Source organism: Theropithecus gelada, chromosome 10 (assembly GCF_003255815.1).
Source record: "Theropithecus gelada isolate Dixy chromosome 10, Tgel_1.0, whole genome shotgun sequence".
NCBI lineage: Eukaryota > Metazoa > Chordata > Mammalia > Primates > Cercopithecidae > Theropithecus > Theropithecus gelada.
The window spans coordinates 83,000,146-83,023,719 of record NC_037678.1 but is presented as its reverse complement, the minus strand read 5'-3'; the positions used below and the strand labels follow the sequence as shown (position 1 = coordinate 83,023,719).

Here is a 23,574-nt window from a genome sequence, read left to right as displayed (position 1 = left end):
AAGTAGAGTATAAGTCACCTTCAGAGCATCAGGTCTCAGATAGCACCTGTCTCACATAAATGAAAGAGCATGAGGTAATCTGATGCCAAATAGCCCTTAACTTCTGGCGCCCATGAGGCCCAGTTATTTTGTAAACTGGTTTGATAGAAACTCCTAAAAGCTTTATGTTCTTTATTTCCATTTTATTTTTATAATCAATTTTGATTACTTGGGTTCACCTGGATGGGTCTCTGCATCTTACATCTAAAGGGATTGACTGTCGAACATGATAGGCCAAATGATCTGCAAAAAAAGCATTTAGACACTGTGTGAATGGTTGAATGTTAGAAGTCCCAAAATAATCCATTGTTGAAAGAAGAACATGAATACTCCAACTTAAAAAACTGGTTAATGGTTGACTCTTCATATAGACCAGAGAGTTTTGGTGGTCAAATTCTTCCACCCATCTTTTTCAATGTGTCCATCCATTTACTCATGGCACAAACGTTGATTGAGTGTGTATTTGCCAACCACCGTGCCATGTTTGAATTTCAATCATCAGTAGACCCAGGGACAATTAGATGCTCTCAAAGATCCTAGCAGGAGAGATAAACTACCAAATAATCACCCTGCTGAGTGATTAATGACATGCTGAAACAACAACTCAGAAGAAGGATGGACCAGTTTAAGATTATGCTGTAAAAGCTGGAGTTAAGGGGAGATGTCCCTCAGGGTTGACACGAATGGATATGAAGGGTAAGTAGGAGTTCATAAGTGTGAAGGTCATGTGATCAAATTTGGATTTTTGCATTGTGAGAACATCATTCTGTGGAGTAGAGGACAGATCGGAGAGGTTCAGAGGAAGCGGAGGTAAGCTAGCACAGTTTGTAGGCATCAGATCTGTGGTGGTGACATTGACCATGAAAAAAAGGGAGTGCAAGGAATTCAAGAGTTATTTAAGAGACTAACTGCAGAGTTTGGTGATTACCTACTGGGATGAAGAAGAGGGAGGTGTTCAGAATAATTCCCAGGTTTCTGGCCTGTTTGAGGGGAAGAATGGGGACACCATTTTCTGAGATAGAAAACTCCGAAGAAAAACTAGTGGATGCTGGAGATAAGTGGTTACCATGATCCTGGATTTAGTCTTGCTCATGTCGACTTTCAGGGCTCTTTGAATGACATGAGTGAGCTAGACCTGAGTCAAGAATTCTTGGCCAGATATTAAATTTAGTGATGAATCTGTGTGTAGATGTTATCTGAAACCACAGGCATGGATGGAAAGCATGGAGAGACAACAACAAGGACTGTGTCTTTAGAAATGCTAACGGTGAATTGTTTCCAAATGAGGGTGATCATGCAAATATGATAGGAATGGAGACAGAAGAGAATTAGGAAGAAGTGTATATATCTGTCATGAAATTCAAAGAGATCAGGTTTCAAAAAAAGGGAATGTTTGAATCGAGTGCTAATGAAAAGTCAAGTAAGATGAGTCCTGAATTATGTTTACTGGATTTAGAGACATGGAAGTTGATTGAGTGTTGGGGAGAGAAGACAGATTGAATTAGATTGATGAGTAGGGCAATCAGATAGAAATAAACAAAGAACATTCTTTGGAAAAGTTTTATTATAAAAGCATTTTGGGTATCATTTAAATTAATAGCAAATAATTCTTAACACCTGCCGAATACCAGGTCTTAATTAAGCAGTGCGGAGAACTTAAAGTATACGATGTATACTTGTCCTTATGAAAAATGCAATTTAATTTCTAACACAAGGCATTTTCCTGATGAGGATATAGAAATAATTTGTGAAGAGATAAATATAATATTTTCTAAGGTTTTACAACATTTCAAACATATCATTTTATTTCATGCACATAGCCCTGTGAATTAGATGAATTAAATCTTTGTACTGTAAAGGAGGTATATGTTTTATGTCAATAATTTTAGATAATCTAGGTAAGGAAATTTAAAAAACTAAACACTAACACATAGATATAAACATTTTTGATGTATTTTCTTTTCATAATGTTCTGTATAAATTATTAATATGACATTTTACCAACTGAACAGAGAAGAAAACCAAGAATCAGATAAGTTAGTTTTCAGAATGCCACTCAGTTGTAAGTTGAAAAATCAGAATTTGAACATTATTCTGTTTGATTTGAAAATTTAGACTCTTCCTTTTCCCACCATACTACCTGATAAATAGATATATGATTACCTGCTAGACAAATTGTATAAATTAGACATCCCTAAGAGTGAGGAGAATTTTGGATGGGCAGTGTCAAATATATTTCACATAGCACCTGGGGTTTGAGCTGGATCTTAAAAGACAAATAGGATTTAGATAACGAAACAGCAAATTATGCACCTTGGGCCAAATCCAGCCCACCACCTTTTTGTGTATGGTGTATAAACTAAAGAGTGTTTTTATAATTCTTAAATGTAAAGTGTAAAAAAAGGTTATTAATCTTTTAGCAATATCAGTTGCTCCATTTTGCCTCTTGGTTCACAAAGTTTTAACTATTTACTATTTGATCTTGTATATAAAAAGCTTGCTGACCTTGATTTAGAGAAATACATGAGGGGTGGGGCCTCAGGTTAGAACAATGCCATCAGCCTATTTCTAAAGGAAGAAAGCACAGGGGAAATATTCTGGGGAAAGGGAGTGAACCAATCTAGAAAAAGAGAAGATCCATGCACTGTGATCAGGCTCTCCACTGTCTTTGTTACCAGGCAAAGAACAGTGGTCAATATTTTCCTACCCAAACATTTGCACAATTATCTCATCAACTAGATTTTGAGACTCTTCAGGGCAATAATCATTTTTTTTTTCCTACCTGTGTTTCCCAGTAGAGTCTCACACATGGCTGGTCACAGACTACTGGCTTAATCAATGTTAGTTGATAAACAGCCTCACATCATGTAGACAAGCTAGTTAATCATTACCAGTGTCCTTTCCTCTTTAATTGTCATACACTGAGTCACAGCCTTCCCTCAAATACATCACTCTCAGGGACAACAAAATGTGTCCTTCAGTTGTAATAAACGGTGGGAGAGTGCAGGAGAGAAAAATGTCCCAGCAATTTCTGCTGCCGGATGCGCACCTAATTGCAATATCAACAAGAGAAAAGATGGGCCAATTTGAGTGTGCCAGTGTGATCTTCCAGCTGGATTACGCCATTTTAAACAAGACGGGTTTGCCTACGTTGGAAATAAGGATGTTCAGTTTGCAGTAAATTCTGTTCAGAGCCCAAAGCTGAGCCCAGGGACCCCAGCAGCATAATCAAGGCCGTGATTGATGAGATGTCAGCGACTGTTAGACACAGCGTGTGACGCATCCAGTCACCGGGGACCTGAGTGTTTGTCATAATGTCACAGCACCTGCTGCTGCTGCTACCTTGGGGTGTCGGGTAAAGGGATGCGCCTGACGTGGCCGTCCCCTCCCCCAGCGCCCCGCACGTGTTCGGGAGGAAGGTCGCGGGGGCATCTGCCATCAGGAAAGACAAAATGGAGCCACGCAGGGGAAAGCAGCATGAGGTGGGGGAAGGTGGCGCGTTCCCGGCGCAGGGAGAGGAAGAACAGGTGCTACTCCAAGGAAGACTGCCGCTGCTCCCCGGGCCCTGGCAGCCTGCCCCGTGGCAGAGCTGCGCGCGCGCCGGCCTCCTGGCAGCGGAGCCCGCGGCGGAACCACCACAGCGAAGCGTTCTGTCCCCTCGCAGCTGCTCTCCCGAAAACCACAGGTCCTCCAGGAGGCCGAGATAAACCTACACGCAGCCTTGTCTTCCGGGAGAGGAGAATGTCTGTTTCCCCAGGCGAAATGATGTTTAAGATCCCTGCCCGAGCCCCGATCCCGCAGTTAAGCATCAACCGGCCGGCTAACGGCATTGTTCTTCCGCTTGGCATTTGCAAGGCATGGATTTTTCTCCGTTCTCTCCTCCGCCAAGTCTGCCTCCTCTGAGGCTCTCTGGGAGAGTATTTGTAACTCTGCAGATCAGGTTAAGGAAGGAAAAAAAAAAAAGACAATTAATTCTCCAAAGTAATCATGTGGTCTTTAAAATATTGTTATGTAAATCAAGCTAAGGTGTCTCTAAATTCATTAAGTGGGTTGGAGGGTTACTCGCCCTGAAAGGCCCCAGCGAAATTGGCAGAGACGTTTTCACTACCTAGGTTGTGGTTCTTGACCTTTCCTTCCGTCTTGCTTACACTTTCCTAGGGAGGCGGCAGGAACTCCGAGGGGCTTATTGGAGTGGCAGAAGGAAAGCTCCCACTGAAAATGCCTGTTGTGCACCTTCCGGGAACGGCCCTCCTCTTTCACCTCCTCCCAGCCCCAGCTGGAATTCCCAAATGTAGCCTAAACCAGTACCATACCTGCTAGACAAATTATATAAATTAGATATCCCTAAGAGGGAGGAGAATTTTGGATGGGGAGCAAATAAAGGAAATGGAAGCTGCCAAAACAGTGAGTCTTGGTCAAAATTTCAGTCATTTCTCAGGTCTGGATTCGAGGATCTAAACACAGGGGAAGTCAAGACAGAGTGTTGCCATCCTAGCTACTTTTTGGAAAAGGGAAGCATGTAAAGATTGACTCCTTTTTCTAGCATTCTTCAAAGAGCAGGAAAAGTGGGGCAGTAAGTATTCAAAAGCATCTGTTTCCTGCCTGAACCCTTCTGAGTACCAGAGGGGACCAGCAGAAGAAACTGCCATGGTCGGTAAACATGCAGGGAAGGCTGTGGCATAGGAAGCCAGACCCGCAGCTGAGCCTCCCAAGGATTAAGACAGGCATTCATTGAAAAACTGTGTTTGTGTTTCTTCCAGTACTGTTACTTTTTAAGGTATAATTTACATACAATAAAAGACAGATTTTTAAGTATACTGATGTATGGATTTTGACAAGTATGATGGAACCCACCACCAATCAAGAAACAGAACTTACGTTGGGCACGGTGGCTCACCTCTGTAATCCCAGCACTTTGGGAGGCCGAGGCAGCAGATCACCTGAGGTCAGGAGTTCAAGACCAGCCTAACATATAGTGAAACTCCATCTCTACTAAAAAAATACAAAAATTAGCTGGGCATGGTGGCCCATGCCTTGTAGTCCCAGCTACTTGGGAAGCTGAGGCAGGAGAATCACTTGAACATGGGAGATGGAGGTTGCAGTGAGCCACGATTGCACCACCGCACTCCGGCCTGGGTGACAGAACAAGACTCCATCTCCCCCCCCCACAAAAAAACTTGTTCATCACTGCAACAGATTCCCTCGTGCCTGTGCCCTTTGTTTCAATCTTCCACTCATCAAAGGAAACCTCTGATGGATCTGCCTTCTGTCATTACAGATTAGTTTGGATATTCTAATGTCATATTAATGAAACTACACACTATGTAGTCATTTTCTGGCTTTGTTTGCTCAGAATGATGTTTTTGAAGATCATTCATGTAGGAACATATATCTAGAGCATCTATATGTAGTTTGTTTCATTTTATTGGTGAGTAACATTCCATGATATGGTTATACCACCATTTGTTTATGCATTCATCTGTTGATAGACATTTGGGTTGTTTATTGGTTTGTGGCTCTTATGAATAAAGTTGCAATGAGTATTCTTTTAGATTCATCTGGATGGATATATCTTTTCAGTTCTCTTGGATAAATACCTGGGAGTGAAATTGATGGGTCATAGGGTAGGTGAACGAATTTAACGTTATTAGGAACTGCCAAACAATTTAGCACATGGTTTGCACCATTTATCATTCCCTCAGAGCAGTATTTGAGAGTTCCAGCTGCTCCACATCTTGTCCAGTTACAGTATTGGTATTGCTAGTGTTGTTTGCTTTAGCCATTTTAGTAAGTGAGAAGTAGCATCTGATTTCAGCCAAATTTTTTCAAAGCAGTTATTTTCCTGGGGACCTATTGCTGAATTCTAGCAGAGATTTAGCTGGGCTATGAAAGGAAGAATTACAATAGGAAAAAGGTTTATATTTAGAGTCAGTCTGCATATTTCAGTTTTTAAAAGAAAATCTCTAAGCAGAAATTTGAGTTTAATATTTCTCCCCAGAAGTCTAGTTTCCTTAACAGCTGTTTATAAATATTTACCTTCACATTTTTAATGACGACAATTTATATAGCACAAATACCAGGCGCTTTAAAGTATAAATATTCAACACAGAGGTTTCCAATTGTCTCTATGTAGGACACAGAGACCTCTCTTCACATACAGGTCTATGGAAGTCTTGCTGGCAATAAAGGTGGATAAAAACTGACACCCTGGAGAATAAACTTCCTGGTTTGGGTCTTTTCTTTGCTAGGGGTGTGATTTAAGGCAAGTTATCTTGCGTCTGTAATGTACCATAATATCTGATATGGTTTGACTGTGTCCCCACCCAAATCTCATCTTGAATTGTAATCCCCGTAATCCCCATGTGTCATAGGAAGGACCCAGTGGGAAATGATTGAACCATGGGACGGTTTCCTCCATGCAGTTCTTGTGATAGTGAGTGAGTTCTCAGGAGATCTGATGGTTTTATAAGCATTTGGTATTTCCTCTGCTTGCACTCACTCTCCTGTCGCCTTGTGAAGAGAGAGAGATATATATATATATATCTTCAGATATCAGAGTCCTCTTATCTTTTAACTCAAGAGTCAGCAAACTATGGCCCATTGTCTAAATCCAACCTGTGGCCCATTTGTGTAAACAAAGTTTTATTGGAATAAAATAGCTCCATTTGTTTACATATTGTCTATAGCTGTTTTGTATCCCAACACAGGGTTGGGCAGCATGACAGAGACCACACGACTAGCAAAGCCTAAAATTCTTACTGTGTGGCCTTTTACAGAAAATGTTTGACTCCTGATTGACTCCTGTTTGACTCACCTAGTGCCCTCTTGACACTTTGGGGATATGCAAGAAAGCAAGAGGAGTCAAATGGCATAGAAACATGGCAGGAAGGCTGGAAAGAGGCTATGATTCCCAGTGCAAACAAATCTGGGTTCAGGGACAATCATTTCATTATGACTTACTAATTGATCACCCTTCTGTTTATTTAGGACTTTAAGAGCTTACCAAAATCCATGTCCTTTATAAAATCAAAAAGAAGACAAACTAGTGGGATCAAAGGAAACTCCATAATACAGTGGATTTTAGAGAATTTTTTTCTAATATTTTATTTTTTATATTTATGTCTTATATAAGGTTTCTAAAAGAGTATGAGAACTATAAATCAGGAACTGAATATTAAAAAAAGTTAAACATGCCTACATAAACTATGTGAAAGGAACAGAATGGAAGAATTTAAAGAGTAAAAACTTTAAGGAATTGAAGAGTAATTTGAGGTGAACATCTATCTATTAAGAGACTGTGATACAGTGATAATTAAATCATCAGTGAAAAAAAAAGAAGTATTTTTGTAATGCAAATAAAGTATGAGGGGGAGGGAAAAAATTAGCATAAATTTAAAAAATATTACGGCCAAGAAAATTTTAGGTCTTTGATTCAAAAGGATATTTCTTTTTTAAATTTTTCTCCAACACAGAGATATTTTGATTCACATCCTTTGAAGGCTTTGCTTTCAGAAGAACTGCCCAGATAAAAAGCAACCATCCCTCTCACGGACGAGTGTGGAAAAAGAAGGAATTTAGGGAAAATAAGCATGGTGAGGAGGGAAAGAGTTGTAGAGGGAATTGAATTTTGCACGCGTAAATCTGCCAATCACAGCACAGCTGGCCAAGGACAAAGGACAATAATAGATGGAGAGATGATGGAATCCAAAGAAAAACTTTTAAAACCACATTTATGAGAATGAAGCCTACTAAGGGGATGGACAAATGTCCAGGGCTTCAAAAATGACTTTCCTTAAGGTTTTCTCTGTAAGCTCTGAAATTATCTCTGGGCAATGGCTGAGAAGTCTCTATCTCTTTATTTCCTTTCTTTGGGGTGGTTGGTAGAGGATGCAGCTTGAAATTTTCTTTCTCTTCCCTTCATGAGACAGGAGTGGTAGCAGATGAAGTAACTTAGCTAAGGCAAAGCCGGGTTTGTCCTTCTGATTTAGATTCTGTGAGTAGAACTGACTGCATATGGAGAGACAGAGAAAGGAACAGATTCAATATAAAAATGCAAAGACCCTTGGGATAGAGTTTCCTTAGTTTAAGTTTCTTTGATCCTGGAGCTGGAGGTGCGGACTCTTGTGTAGGTGATTTATTGAGGTGAGTGTAAGAGTGGGGCTCTCTTAGGGGAAAACATGGGCAAGGGATGTGAATTCAGTAGGGTGAGGCAGGAAAATGGGTTAAGTAAGTAGGTGAGCCTAACTTCATGCCTAACCTCATGGAGATTTCTGGAGTATGAATTGTACCACAGAGTAATTCCCACCTTGAGGTCAAGGATAGCCAATTTGTACCTAATGTCAGAGGCTGAAGTCACAAGCTGCAGACCATTCCCAGGGAGTGGATGAATACCCTGCTTACCTCCTCCCTACCTGCCCACAAGTTAAGTGACTTCTGTTGTCCAAGGTCAATTAAAGTAGGGGACAACTCCAAGTCAGTAGCAATCAATATGGCAGCTGAGGGATGGGTAAAATGGCTCATTAAAGAGGTTTTGGGTGGGGCACCAATTCCTACTCCCACATATGCTAAGATTTGATCATTTAGAAGTAATGACTAGGTCACTCAGTATTGGGTACAATGAAGGGGTCACTAGGGTTGGGATGAGGGTAGACAATGTCTTATAAGTAGTTGACTCCTGGCATGGGATTGAATCAAAGGAAGCTCTATTCTGTCCAAACCTAGTGTCTCCCTTCCTCACCTATCTATGTACATGGAATATTTCCCTTTCTCGCCTATCTATGTACGTGGAATACCGGAATTAGATCATTTATTTGGAGTATTTATTTTTTTCAGGTAACATAATTAAATATGCATTGAAAAGCAGTAGAGAGTAGTACTAACATTACTCTTCAGATGTAGGTCCTAGAAATATTTTGACTCTCTAGATGTAAATGTGTTTTTTTTCTTTTTCCAAAAGAAGAAAAACAATGTGCTTTCATGTTTCCTTTAGTTGGGAGAAAAGTGAATTCCATTTTTATTTGTTTCTGCTCCTTTACTAAGTTTATTCTATTTTATACTTGTAAAGTAATATGAAGAAAAATTCCATTTCAAATAACTAATTGCAGCCACATTCACATATTTCATTGATACTAAGGTGAATGTTTTCCCACACTTTACTATTGCCAAAATTAGAATGGATGTTGCCCTTTACTATCCCTTTGCATCAGGTGAAAGTCAGAACCTAGCAGCATTACCTGTACTTATAAAAACTTGGTTACCACTTCATTTGTTTTATGTACAATGTTGTTACTATCTGGTTTCTGTTTAATTGCCATCAATAATTTGGTCTCAAAATATCTTGAAGGCAGAAATGCAGAAGGATAAGGCTTTGGGATATTAATTTGATATTAATGAAGCATATGTTTGATGTTGGAGGAATGAATACAATTCCACATTTTCTTGCAAAGCTACACCAAGGGCTTTATGTTAATAAGAAAGGAAGCTACTCACAGGTAAAGTAGTTAGGTTTTGTTACCAAGGCACAAGCAAAAACATTATCTATCCTGTGCCAACCAGTGCAACTGAACTTAGGAGAAACAGTCGCATCCTCTGAAATATGTAAAAATAAATAAACTGATAAGCTGATGTGACTGATTTGTGTGTTGCTCAGGACTAACATAAAGGTATTTTGATGTAGTTTAACTGGCAGTCTGTTTTTTAAAGGTTTTATGAGTACATTTACATTTTACAATGAATAGGGACTAACGTTTCATAAAACATGGTGCTAGTCAACAGCATAGTCGATCTTACGCAAAATTATTTTGGAAAACAACTTGAGGGGTTGATGAAACCTGGATGATGAAACCATCAGGGTCATATCTGAAGTCAACAAAGTTAGGTTTATTAGTTTGCTGCAGCAAAGGGAGAATAGAACTCAGAGGAAGCCTTGGAGAATCTCAGTAAGGGGGAGTGAAGGAAGATTTCTGATGGAGTTAGGGCTTTGGATGAATTTAAGGAGAAATTAATAAAGCAGGGGCTTGCTCTAGATTAGATGCTGTCAAGAGATTAGGGCAAATGTCATCTAGGAGGCAGAAAAATTAAAGTGAAGCTAAGGTTGTCATTGGCAGAAAAAAAAAGAAAAACAACACTAGTTACTCACATTCGTCAAAAGAGGGTGTCTAGTCATTGTGGTTGTGGAGTAAACTTGTCTCTGTCACATTGCAAACATGATCATGATGTGAACTTATCTAAATATTATTTATATTTAATTGGGAACATCATGACCTGGTTGCCAGTGGGGCCACTGTAGTATAATATGTGAAAAAATCAGTGGATTGGAGTTGAAAGCCTGGGTTAAAAGCCACACATCTTTTGGGTGTGGGATTTGTTCAGTTTTCATAAACTTTCTGAACTTCAGTTTCTTTAACTGTAAAGTGGATCTACTAATAAACATTTGAATTGGTTAGTGAGAAGACAAGATGGAAATGCAAATACTGATGACAATAGTAAGCAATTAAAAATGTGTTGAAAGCTTGGTGATGCATGCCTGTAGTCGCAGCTACACAGGAGGCAGAGGCTTGAGCTTAGGAGTTTGAAGAAGCTGTGAGCTATGATCGCACCACTGCACTCCAGCCTGGGTGACAGAGCGAGACCCATTTTATTTAAAAAAAAAAAAAATGTGTTGATTCCCTTTAGGCTGTCTTGCATAAAAGGCCCAAGCTGCTGGAACAGCTCATACCTTGAGTGGAGGTAAAGGAGGGAGATGGGTGTTTTGGGAAGATATAGAGTTTGTGCTGCTAGGAGATGTTCCCACTGCAGGGGAGCAAATTCAGAAGCAGAATGGTTACAAGGCTTGCACACAGCTGGAGATTCAAGACCCCGCCTGATGCATCTGATATCATCTTCTCCCCAAAACGGACCCTGAGCCAAACCTTCCTGGCAAGTGATTTATTAAGAAAGGATGCCCTGGAAAGGCCAATAAGGGATTGTGGGAAGCAGGAAAAAGAGGGGGAGGAAGCCAAGCGAAAGTGTGATTTCAAGTGAAACCCCAACCTCAGCTTGCTTCTGCTGGGGGCTCTGGAGCATAAATTACACCCCAGAGTTTGCCCAGCCTTAAAGCAGAGGAGCCAAGCTTTTGTACTTCTCCACCAGTTAGTCACTAGCTATGGGTGCCTGTGAGACTCAGGCTCTGTGCAGCTGCCCATGGGAGCAGAAGGCAGCCATTAGTAGCAAAGCAAGCGGAAACTGGGGGAACAGGTGCACACTGCCAATAAGAGGGATATGAGGACATCCAAAGAGAGCACCAACAATGTCCACCTGCGGTGAGGAAACAAGTTCAAAGAGGCTTTCATGGACTCGTTCATGGGAATCTTCTCTGGTCCCGCCACACTGTTGTGATACCCTACTATCATTATGTTCATCTAGAGAAGCAATGCTTCCTCCAGAATCTGTCACTTCCTGGTGCATAGCACTAATTGAAAGGCTAGCATTTCAAATGAAATATGTCAGAGATAATATTTAAAAGATGTCGTTCTGTCTGGCATGTCACCAGAGTGTGACATGACTACAGGAGCCCTGTTAGAAGTAATGAGGCAAGATGAGCTCTAGCAGATTCATTCTTCAGAGCACAGCTCAAGCACTGAACGAATATTATTACTGACCATAAATGTTGTTAGGGGGATGTGGAAGGGATGTTAACGCCACTAAGCATTACAATCAAATCTCAGTAATGACCAGTGAAGCAGGCTAATAAATTGTAGATTATGTGTGCCGTGCATATTCATTCTTTCAGAAACCTTAGCTTCCTAGCTTCAAGAATTTCACGGGCTTCTTCTGCTGCAAGCACCAGGCTTAAAGCCACACAGGAGAGAAAAAAAAAAAAAGAGCTGGCAATTCTGTTAGAATTCTCTGAGTCCTCTGCTATTAAGTTACCTTCCTTCCTTCCTACTAATGAGATGGAAAAATAGAGTAAAGATGCAGATTTTCTACTAGGTTAGAAACTCTGAGTGCTAATGCAACACATTTCTGTTGAATCAGGAGGTGTCTGGAAACCAGACCAGTTTCGGCTATCACTTGCAATGCATTGTGTAACATCAGGCTTCCCAATCTTGTTTCTCTGGCTCCGGGGCTTGCCAGGCACATTTTGGAAAAAATAAAAAGTCCTTGTCATCAAGAAAGAGGATGCCATGTGTGTGCATTTGTTAAAAATAAATCTGCTCTCACCAAAAACCTATCCAGGAAAATCTAAGGAAAACACTTCAGCAGAAATACTATCCTTTCACCAATGATTTTCATGTTCTGAGGATCTCCTGGGAGCCATAGTTTCTTTAGAAATGGGGCATGACTTCTGAGGATTTTATGTTTCTTTTAAAAAGTCCGTTTTGTTGGATCTGTCTCTTTACCTTAGGGTTTAAGAGAACTAAGGTGACCCATCCAGTGGATATTGGCTCATTGACCTCCCTTTACCCAAGTAGCTGCTGCCCCCTGGAGTCAGGCAGAGGAATATCCTGGTACTCTTACCCTCCATCCCAACCCACTCCACTCCCAGGTAAAGTAAATGTGTTGGGAAAAAATAATTCCTCAGGCGTTTCTTTGGACAATATTAGAGACTTCACATAATAATGGTCTATAATTTATGTATCTGGTACTACTCACTTTTTATAGGTGAGATAACTCAGGTTCAGAAAGAGGATCCGATTGCCATGAGCCTCGGCAAGCCAGCAGCATTGCTGGAAGCGTCATGCGTCCAGGGACAAGGCCTGAAGTTTAAGCCACAAGACACTGCTTCTAGCTTCGTGCCTTCAGCTATCAGGATTATGGATCTAGAACAGAGTGGGTTTGGAGATCTCCTTTGTTCTATAGCAGCAGTTTCACTGCTTGGGGTCTAGCTTGTTAGCACAAGAGAAGAGGACTCCATAGCTTCTGTTTGGCAAACCTAGGGATTGAACGGTGAAAGGTTCCTAGAATCATTCTCGGATTTTCTCCAGAGTGAAACCTAAACTTCTTAGGCTCATGTTTCCTTCTCTTTGGTTCCACGAGTGCCTCAACAGCCTGGATTCATTCCCCAGGAACCAAGTCATCCGGGCCAGTGATTCTCTACCCCACGTTGTTCTCCAAGAATCCTTGGCAGAGAGAGAGAGAGAGCTCCACGTCTCATTAGGCAATTATTGATGGCGAGGGGGATCTTATCCAACTATTCCAGGAGTCATGGGGTACTTATATTAAAAAATAGGAAAGGAAAAGAACCACCATTCCCAAATTAATTTGATACAAAGCCTCATTGTTTCCTGCTTCCTCCTTTTCAAAATGATTAGTTTAACATAGAAGTGTATTGAATACTTGGATATTATGATGAGTAATTCATGTCTTAGCATTTTAGAGTTTTGTGGAAATCTCCATAGAAGCATACTGAATACTTGGATATTATGATGAGTAATTCATGTCTTAGCATTTTAGAGTTTTGTGGAAATCTCTTCTTCTACCACTAAATACTGCATGAACTTACTCATTATTCATAAAAATTAAATATTTCTCTCTCTCCTCTCCTCTTCTCTCCTCTCCTCCTCCTCTCCCACCTCTGCTTCCCTTCCCTCCCCTCCCTTCCCATCTTGGCCAAAGTAGACGGGTTGGCAGCAAAAGAGTTCTGGGGAACATAGCATGGATACCATGCACTGAATAGCTCTATCTTAATCCCTTGCTGCCCAAGAGACCAAGCTGTAAGGTGGAAGGCACTGGAAAAGAGCAGAGATGAACAGAGATGACTGAAAATTACTAGTGACAAAGTGCGTAAGTCCTTGTATACCTCTTATAAGAATGTTACCAGAAAAGCATCTGACTACAACTTAACTGTTTTAAACATTTTTGAATATTTTCTACTAAAACTTAATTTAGTAGGCAAAAAACTGAGACTTAAAAAATTAAAGGCTCTCATCCTCTCATTTTGGAAGTATGTAATGGGATTTCATTATGGATACTTAACTGACATGACAATAATTTGAAATATGTATTGCTTTCTCAGCAAGTCATCTTCACATCTCCTGGATGATAGAAAATGAATAGATCTTAATATCTGAATTCTCTGGGGATGGGAAGGAGAGCAGAGTCAACAGGGAATTCAAACTTTTATAACCAATAGTCTTGTGACTATGGTAACTTCTGACAGCACACTCTGAGGAGGAGGAGGAAGGAAAAGATGGGCAGTAAGGAAGGGACACACATTTAACGATGAACACAAATGTGGAAGCTTGAGAGGGACAGCGAGGAAATGAGAAGTTGTAGACAACATAGTAAACTTACTTTCCCAGCATCCATCACTGAAAAGCCCTGGAAATTAATCTACTCCGCAATTGTGCCATTATGCCATTTCAATGGCCATTCATTTTTATTGTATGCCAAACTAATAGTGAAGATGGAGATACATCAGTATGAAAACCACACATAACTACCACCTTTATATGGTTTATAACTTAATATTGATCCAAGTCAACCCCCACTATTCCTCCAAATCAACCCATACTCATTGTGCCAGTATTTTGCATAAAATGAGACAGATACAGAACTCACCATCAAGCGGTTTATAGTATGTCAGTAGAAAACATAAATATTAAACTCAATTCTTAAATTTACGCACTAGCTTCAATTATGGTATCTCAAAAACTTCTTGTAAAAATCTTGTGAACAATTTAAAGATGACTATTTTTTCATTATTGTTAATTTTTAAAAATAATTTAGGAATTAAATGGAAGCTCAGAGGACTCAAGTGATTTGCTCAACTATCCAAGCAAAGAATGAAAGGGTGGCTGGGCTGTGGCTTCGGTTCTTTTTTGTCCTTAAACTATGCCAGCTCCCTGCAGCAAGAGTTTTATTTTTAAAATAAATAAAGAAATTAAAATAAAAACCTATCACTACTGAAAAAGTACTTGGTATGGGAAAAAATTTTATTTGCTACAAATAAGATATGGAATCATGAAAGACAAGACTGGAACCCAAGGTTAGGGCAGTCTGAATAGAATCACACCTTGTGGCCAGATACTGATGGAATCTACAATTGTAGTGGGGGAGTCCATGATCTCAGTGGAAGAAGGTTGCATTTTGGGGTTGGAGAACTTGAGTTTAAATCCTGACCTTGAACTTATTACTTGAAAGACTTCAAGTTAGGTTTCATCCTCTGTGTTCCGATTACTCATCCTCACATGTCATAGTGAAGATTATATAAGGCACTACATATAAAGCACCTACTACTAATCAGTATTGTATATTACCCTTCTTTTGGAAAACTAATGCTTTCATAGCAGGGAAAGTGAAAAGTTTGGGTACTTGGTTTTCTTTTTTCTCTGCCCATCTGTATTAGTCAGGTAGAGCCAGGTTAGTGTTTGTTTGAATAACTGGGGACTATAACCTAGTTAAATTAGCACATAAAACTGACCATCACAGTCCATCCCTTGTCAGCTTGGTGTCCATACACATCTCTTTAAATCATATTTAATATTTTGAAAGCAACAACAAAGACATACTTCTATCTAACATAATGCAAATATCCTGCAAGCAACTGAAAATACTCTAATTCTTTCTCCAGAATAAGATACAAAGTCCTTGGATAATGTTCATTCTTTTCCTTGATTTCCTATAACTTAAATACAGTGATGTAAAGTTGGCTTTCACTCACACATCTTATGTTATATGATAAGGGGTAAGAAAGGGAAAAAGCAGCAATATTTGCCAGAGAGATACATACACACCAACATTTACATAACAAAATAGGAAGAAATAAAACTATGAAAGTCATACTTTCTGCAATTGGTCACATAGTTTCAGTCACATAGCTAACATTTTAAGTACATTTTCTCACTACCATGTTCCCTTTGCCCTCAGCAAGCACCTCAGCTAGTCAGGTTGTTTGCCAGCGAAGTGATGCAAATCTTTATTTCTGAAGGGTGTGAGTCATTAGCAGTCCTGCTTTAATTGGGATGTTGTAGTTTTCCATTGACTCTTGTCTCAGGGCACGGTAGTACTAAGACACACACTGAAGTATCTTCTGTATTCCAGACATATGTTTTCTTACTATCCGTGTATCATAGAAATCCAATGTCCTTGGTAATCAAGATTAATCAGCAAAGTCAGCAATCAACATTCTTCTTAGCTTGTTGATTCAGAGGCATGCGGAGTCCAAAGTGGCCACGTGGTAGTCTTGACTTCTGCTTCAATATAATCCTTGTTGTGTCTCTTAGTAGAAGAATTCCACTCTTTGGAACTAAGACTTCTAAACCAGCAGAGCATAAAGTCATGGGGGTAGAAGGGAAAATTTTTGCTAGTGGGCCACTAGCAGTAATAGAGGTAGTAATGGGAGTCATATTACTCCCATTTTACTCCTTGATCCCTGAACCTGTGAATCCTGGCTATGGGAGAACTGGCACCATATATTGGATGCTGACTGAGACACTGGTACAGCCCTGCAAAATACAGTCAGTAGATGAGACTCTATCTGAATCTTCAAGAGACTATTTTACTGTTCATCCAACCCAGCTGCTTCAGGATTACAGGGAATATGGTGAATTTCATGAGCCTGAGCCCTTTGTTACATACTTCATTTACTGTGAAGTGAGTTCCTTCATCAGAAGCATGTTATATAGAATATCATGGTGATGAATGAGCCACTCTGATAATGAGTCCATGGTTTTGGCAGAAATATTGTGTTTAGGGAAAGCAAATTCCTATCTAGCAGAAGTGTCTATTTTAGTAAAAATGCACAGATTTTTGGCAGTGGAGTAGAGTCTTTCCTTAAGAGGATAGAGGCCTCTCCTTCATTCAAGGTGCTGTGGGTTTGTAAATTGGCTCAAATCTTGGAATCAATTAATGTGATTCTGTTTTCATGTTTCAAATTAGACTTCTGTTTACTCAACCTAGAACTCTTCCACTTATACAAAGCAAGAAAGAATTTAGCGGATTTTCATCTATTTTTTTTTTCCTAGGGACATCATGATCAACTAGCAGAATCTCTGCTTAGTGGATCAATATCAATAAATCCAGCCAGATTCAACTTTACATTTCTTCCACTATTATTAAACACCTTTAATATCCATTCACAAACATATAGCCCAAATTTCTATCTGTATAATCTGGGAAGAATATGCTGGTTTTTCAATGTATAGTGTACTTTATATTGAGTCACACTTTGTATCTCATCTTCTGGGACCTGCTGGGATTTGAGTCTAGTTACAGGTCTAGAGACACAGAAGAATGGTGGGGGTGAGTCATGAGGGAGATCAACAGTGTCTTTCAAGGCAACTATTTCAGGAGAGGTTATCATGACTTCTGCAGGCAAAGCAAGGTTAACCTCCTTAGTGATAGAATGCTCTCTTCTGCTGGTAAAGAACACTCAGCAGAATTGAGTAGTTCAGTGTCCCCAGCTTCCCTAAGATCTTCTCATATGTCTCTATTCCAATTTTCAGAATCCTATTTCTTCTCAGTCAATGCCCTCATTTGAACAGAAGACACCTGTAAGGCTGAAATTCAATTTGAATTATAATTTAGCCATTCTCAGAATGAGAGTCTGGGTTTAGTTTTCAGAAATCTCAATTTTGCAGCTACAAGAGATACAGGTTTCTTTCAGAGCAGATGTAGAACATTCCAAGTAACTTATACACCTTTTGAGCTTGGAATTTGAAGTCCTGGTTGCATTATTTCCTTTTTATATTTCCTCCAGTGCAGTGAGGAACAACTAGCCAATCCCATTATACTCCTTAGTTTGATTGAAATGTTTTGTAGTATTAAATAGATAGTTGTCCAGAATCTTGACTTTTATGGGTATTTGATAAGGAGTGTCCAATGGTGATATTTTGCAAATCTTTATTGTGACATCATGCCATGGATTATCAATGCCCTCTTTACCACTGGAAATAGTCACTAGTGCCTTTGAATCAAATCAAACTAAAGAACCAATTCCAAAAAACTCAGAGTCAATTTAGAAGCTCACTCTTAATGTTTTGTTTGTCTTGAACCACTTCTAGTATGAAAATTTGTATCTGTCAGCATTCCACAAGAGAAACAGAACTAGCAGGGCACACACACACACACACACACACACACACACATATATATATATATATCAAAAGATTTACTGCAGGGTGTTGGCCTACATGATTGTGAGAGCTGGCTAGGCAACTCTGAAATCCAAGGTGTCCATCAGGAAAGGCAGGCGGGAATTTTTGGGTACAAACTGAAGCTGCAGATAACAGGGAAATTTTTTCTTTCTCAGGGAAACATCAGTTCTGCTCTTAAGGTCTTGGAGCTGATTGGGTGAGGCTCACCCATACCACCGAAGATATCTTTAATCTCCTTTACTTACAGTTAACTGGTTTTTGTAGGTGTTAGTCTTATCTGCAGTGTACCTTCATAGTAATACCTAGATTAGTGTTTGATCGAATGACTGGAGAGTGTAGTCTAGTTGAAGTGATGCAAAAAATTAAATATCACATCATGCACCAAACATTTTAAAAAGTAGAATAGTTTTGCTTATGCTTTGCTTTAATTTTTGTTATCTTTAGTTCCAGCATCCTTACTTTTAAAAATGTATATTGAGATAGATTTTTTTTTAGCCAAGCTTACAGTTATTCAGTAATCCATGGGCCTATATCATTCATGGGTACCATATTGTGTATGACTCATTTCACAGACATTAAAGTCCATGAAGAATCTTGTTCATCTCAGCATTCAGCATGTTCTAGAAGAGAAAAGGATTTCATGGGAGTCAGCCCAAAGAGAATAAAAAGTGAGTAGGTCTTGGATGTGAGCACAGTAGCAGTTCAGCAGGTGTGTATTTTAAAGTGTCAGGAAGTTTTTCAAAGCCATTTACTCTCCTCACCTATTTGAAGGTGTCATATTTTGTTACTCAGGTGTCATCTCTTTATCTAACCCCAGACAACAAGGAGTCCTGTGTTCACAGTCGCCATGGGATAGATCTGCTTCAGTCATCTCTTCCTTTTCCCATTATGGCAAACTTTCTTCCTCCCTGCTCCTCCCTCCTCACAGGCTGTAGGGCCTACAGAATGCCCCATTATCCTCTTTATCTTTTTAAATTTTCTGGACTGACACAGCAGAGGGAATAGAAGGTGCTAGGAGAAGTCAATAAGCCACGTTAATTCAGTGTCAGTAGTTGCTTCTAGGGTAGTGTATGTTTAAATCCATGAACACATAAATGGGTTAGCCTGGGCTTTGAAGCATATACCTCATTAAGGACATACAGAGAAAATGTCTCAAAATAGTAATTTTTGAACATTTGCTTTTTATTGTTTCCTTTCTGTTGTGACCTTTCCCCTTCTCAGTTAGAGGAATCTACATTGCTTTGAGGATAAGAACATCATTAGGTAGAAAATGAAAAGAAGAAACAGTCAATGTTCAGGTTTCTGACTTCCAAAACAGTCTTTTGAGAATCAAAAGGGCTGACTTGAGAGAGACAGGGCAGTGGTTAGGCAATAATCATAGAATTAGAAGGAGAACACAGAGTTTTCAGGTCAAGATGGCATCTCTGCTCCAATCATGTAGCAAGAAGGAAAAATATACATAAAAAGAGCATGGCTGGACTCAATAAAAGACGATCATTTCCACAGTCAAGGAACAGAACAGAAAAACAAAATGGTGAACACAGCAGAAGGTAACACTTTGCTGCACTTTGAATGTGAAGTAGCTCCAGGGTTTGGGTTGCTCCAGGCAGAGGACTAATACTGTTTGGCATAATATGCTAGCGGCTGGGGTGAACATCCCCACTTACGACATGCAAGGGAAATTATTCTGCCAATTCTTTCTTGGGGGTAGAGTTCCTAGAGAATGGAAGCTTGAGAAGGGTGGCAACTTAGACACATAGACGCACCAGGATGATCAGGAACTTTGGCCACTGATCTGAGCCCGGATCTGCCATGTTCCCAATATGGCTGCTTGTAAGAGGACCTAGCTCCAGGTTAGGATCTCCCCAGAGGAGGCAGCTATGAAATAAAAAATCAAACAAATAAGCAAAACAATTTATCGCAAAGCAAATAAGGAAAAGAAAATAGAAAATTTTACCAACCAAACAGAAAGCAGGGAAAGAAAATACAGCAATAAAGAAAAAGCATGATCATCTCACAAAAACAATAAGGTGAAAGATATAAACCCCACTAGATTCACAGAAAACGTTAATGAATTAAACTTGCCTATTAACAATCACAGTTTATAAAATTGAATTTGAAATAGGCTGCTTCCATAAGATAAAGACAAAGAAACAAACACCTAAAAAAAACACCACATAGAAAGATTTAAAATAAAAGCATGAAAAACAAAATAAATACTAAGTAAAAATCAGTGTAAGAAAAGTAATGTCTGGCAAAATAAAATTTAAAACAACATTACTAGAATAAACAAGGACACCCTGTAATCATGGGGGAAAAAAAAAGCCAATGAGAAACCATGCCAATTCTGAACTTGTAAGCACTCTGCAACATCGGCTTGAGGCTAATAAAAGTAAAATCTGCAGAATTTAAAGGAAAAACTAACAAATATGGAAACTGATGACTTTAAGAAAACTCTATCCAAATTGGATGAATTAAGCTGACAAAAATAAGAATACATATATATATAATTGAAACAACAAATATTAAAACATTGATCTATCATCACTGATTGGTAATACAATTTCTTATAGATCTACTTTCCTTGTTCCGTTTTTCTTTTCTTTTTTTTACATTCTACATATAATATTCATGGGTAAAAAATTAGCAAGTGTTAAAATATTCAATAGTTTAGTAGGAATTATAAATGCTGAATTTATAATTATGCTGTTCTGGAATTTGCAAGGGAATGATGAGGATTTTTAAGTTCTGAAGAAGCAAAAGCCCTTCTCAAAAGAAGGAAGAGCCACGCTAAAGGAGCCTCACCTGGGTGAGGTGAGTTACATATGGGTTTATAGGAGGTTAGGGTAAGAGTCCCGACCCATGGGAACCACAAAAAGTACAAGCAATCTGCCCTGAGAGAGAGCCATGCCCTTATTAGTATCCAGTGCTGAGAGTTGCATGGAAACTGAACCGCCATCTTGAGTGAACACTGCATGTTCCCCAAGTGGAAGAGCAAGAGTAGTTGCTCATCTCTCACTGTGGGTACTGGAAAGCCCACAACAATTGTCAGCACAGCACCTAAGGATGTCTTAGTAGCAGGATGCAGCTCGTGCCTTGGAACTTTGCCCAACCAGTTCTGAATGGCCTGGTATGAACAAACCCCCTCCTCAATGTCAATATTCTGTGAGACTTATAAGCATATCCATCGTATGGTTGACCTCAACAATGAGGTCCTTAATAGCCAGAGGAAATATGGTGGTGTGAAGGGCAAAGCTCAGATCTGCTCACATGGGAAATGAAAGCTCCCCCGTTAAAAAGAAAGCTGGAGATAATTTAGTACTTTCAGGATGCTGTTGTTTCCTAGAGATCGTTTTCCTGCTAAGGTTGAAGTTAAACAGAACAGACACAATATGAATAACTTTTTTTTTTATTTTAACTCTGAAGAGACCACCCTATGTAAAGACATGTTATCAACTGAAACCTTTCTCTTTGGGACACAGAAGTAATTTGTACTTATTCAATAAATAATAATCTGAAAGAAAGGGATCTTTATTGGGGATTAGAGAAAGATATTCTTGTGTCATCTTTCATTCCTTCTATTTCTATGGTTTCATAAACTCCTCTCTCCATCTCTCTCTGGGAATATAATATTTTATAGTGAACCTCTTGGAACCCCAATCAGATCCTGGGACCAGCAGTCAACCCTCCTGCCTTTTACTGCTCCCGTCCTTTTTCACCATGTGGCTTCCCACTGTCAATTCAAGTAAGGGATATGACTCCCTTCTCTTTTTCCCCTTCCCTTCCTGTCACGTGTATTGAGTAACTGTGTTCTCTCAGACCCTGCACTATGCACAGTGCGTACAGTGGTGAACAAAATAGAAATAGTGCCTGCCCCCGTGAGTCTCATAACCTAATACGGAAGGCTGATGTTTAACAATGAAACCCATTAGACATACAGATACAAGCTTTGAAATATGCTATGAAAGAAAAGATTTTGTTCTGCAAAAGACAATAACACACTATCATGCTTTAGTTTCAGAACCTAGGGAAGAACCCAGGGAAGAAACTGCCATGGAGTTGATTCTGAAGGATGATGAACAAAAAGGAGTTGCCAGGTAAGGAGAGGAGTGGAAACTTTATTCACTGAGGATATGGGTTCTCTTAGTTGGCAGAACACTTCCTCCGTACTTGGAAGGAGGAAAACATCTTTCTTTGATTTATGAACATGAAAGGAAACTTGGTTAATTTTAAATTATGGGAATCTCAGGTTTTCTACTAAAACCTTTAGATGTTTCTCAGAGTAGTTTTGGCATCTAAATTTCACAGAAGAAATCAAAGGCCAGCCAAGTTTTCTTGTTTACTTGTTTAATGTTTTTTCACCTTTGTATTGTTTCTTTTGAGTGCTTATGATATTCATACGTTATTTCTTTACATTTCAGATAGTCCCCACATGTGTTAGAAATCTTATCTTTAATTATTGTTTCAAAGGGCATGTGTTTATCTTATTATATATTTGTATTGTGTTTACTCCATTTGATTTGATATCAACTCTAGTTTGTTGCCTTTTTGTTTGTTTTAAAGACAAACTGATTATTCACATCTTAACTTCCCATTTGCTGCTATAAAATAATATTATATCTAACTTTTTTTTTTTTTTGAGATGGAGTCTTGCTCTGTAGTCCAGGCTGGAGTGCAGTGGCGTGATCTTGACTCACTGCAAGCTTCGCCTCCCAGGTTCACACCATTCTCCTGCCTCAGCCTCCCGAATAGCTGGGACTATAGGCGCCTGCAACCACGCCCGGCTAATTTTTTTTTTTTTGTATTTTTAGTAGAGACGGGGTTTCACCATGTTAGCCAGGATGGTCTTGATCTCTTGACCTCGTGATCCGCCCGCTTTTTAGCTCATTTCTTTTCCCTCTAAAGTCTTGCAGAAATTATAAGATTTGACTGCAGGACCAATTCTCCTCTTTAGCTACCTTTTTCCCTCTAAGAATTATTGGCCCCCACATAAAGCAATTGATCTCCAAAGTTCTTTCAATACCCTGCGTCCTCACTCTGTTGCTGTCATTGATTAGATACTGAGTGGGAATCTATCCCAAGCCAAACTCAATAGATTTCCTCTCTCTTGAGAATTTATAATTGGGATTTAAAGTGACTTTCAAGCTCAAACACAATAATTTCGAACTCTTGTTTCCAAGACTCTCCTCAGACCCAATGGACCACAGAGTTCACAGAAACCTCTGCATCTTCCTAATATTTTCCCTTTTTATGTTTATGTTTCTACAATTGTATTTTTGTTGCTTTAGTGAAAAATACTTTGCCCAAGTATTTGCTCACTCTAACCTACATGTAGAGGATTAGAAAATATTTAAAGAATTTAAAATTGATGAAAGACTTTTTTTCTGCTTGAATAGCATAAATTTGAATACAAGTTGTGTATAATGAATACTCACACATTGCAGGTTTGAAAAGAAAG

General features: G+C 39.3%; 1 protein-coding gene across 1 annotated transcript; it reads left to right on the top strand.

The window, feature by feature from the left end:
- The first annotated feature begins 3,437 nt into the window (after positions 1 to 3,437).
- On the top strand, positions 3,438 to 4,441 carry LOC112633765. Its single transcript, XM_025400669.1, has one exon. It carries the CDS (start codon positions 3,517 to 3,519, stop codon positions 3,940 to 3,942), a length of 426 nt encoding a protein of 141 aa, XP_025256454.1. The 5' UTR covers positions 3,438 to 3,516; the 3' UTR covers positions 3,943 to 4,441.
- The last annotated feature ends 19,133 nt before the right edge of the window (positions 4,442 to 23,574 follow it).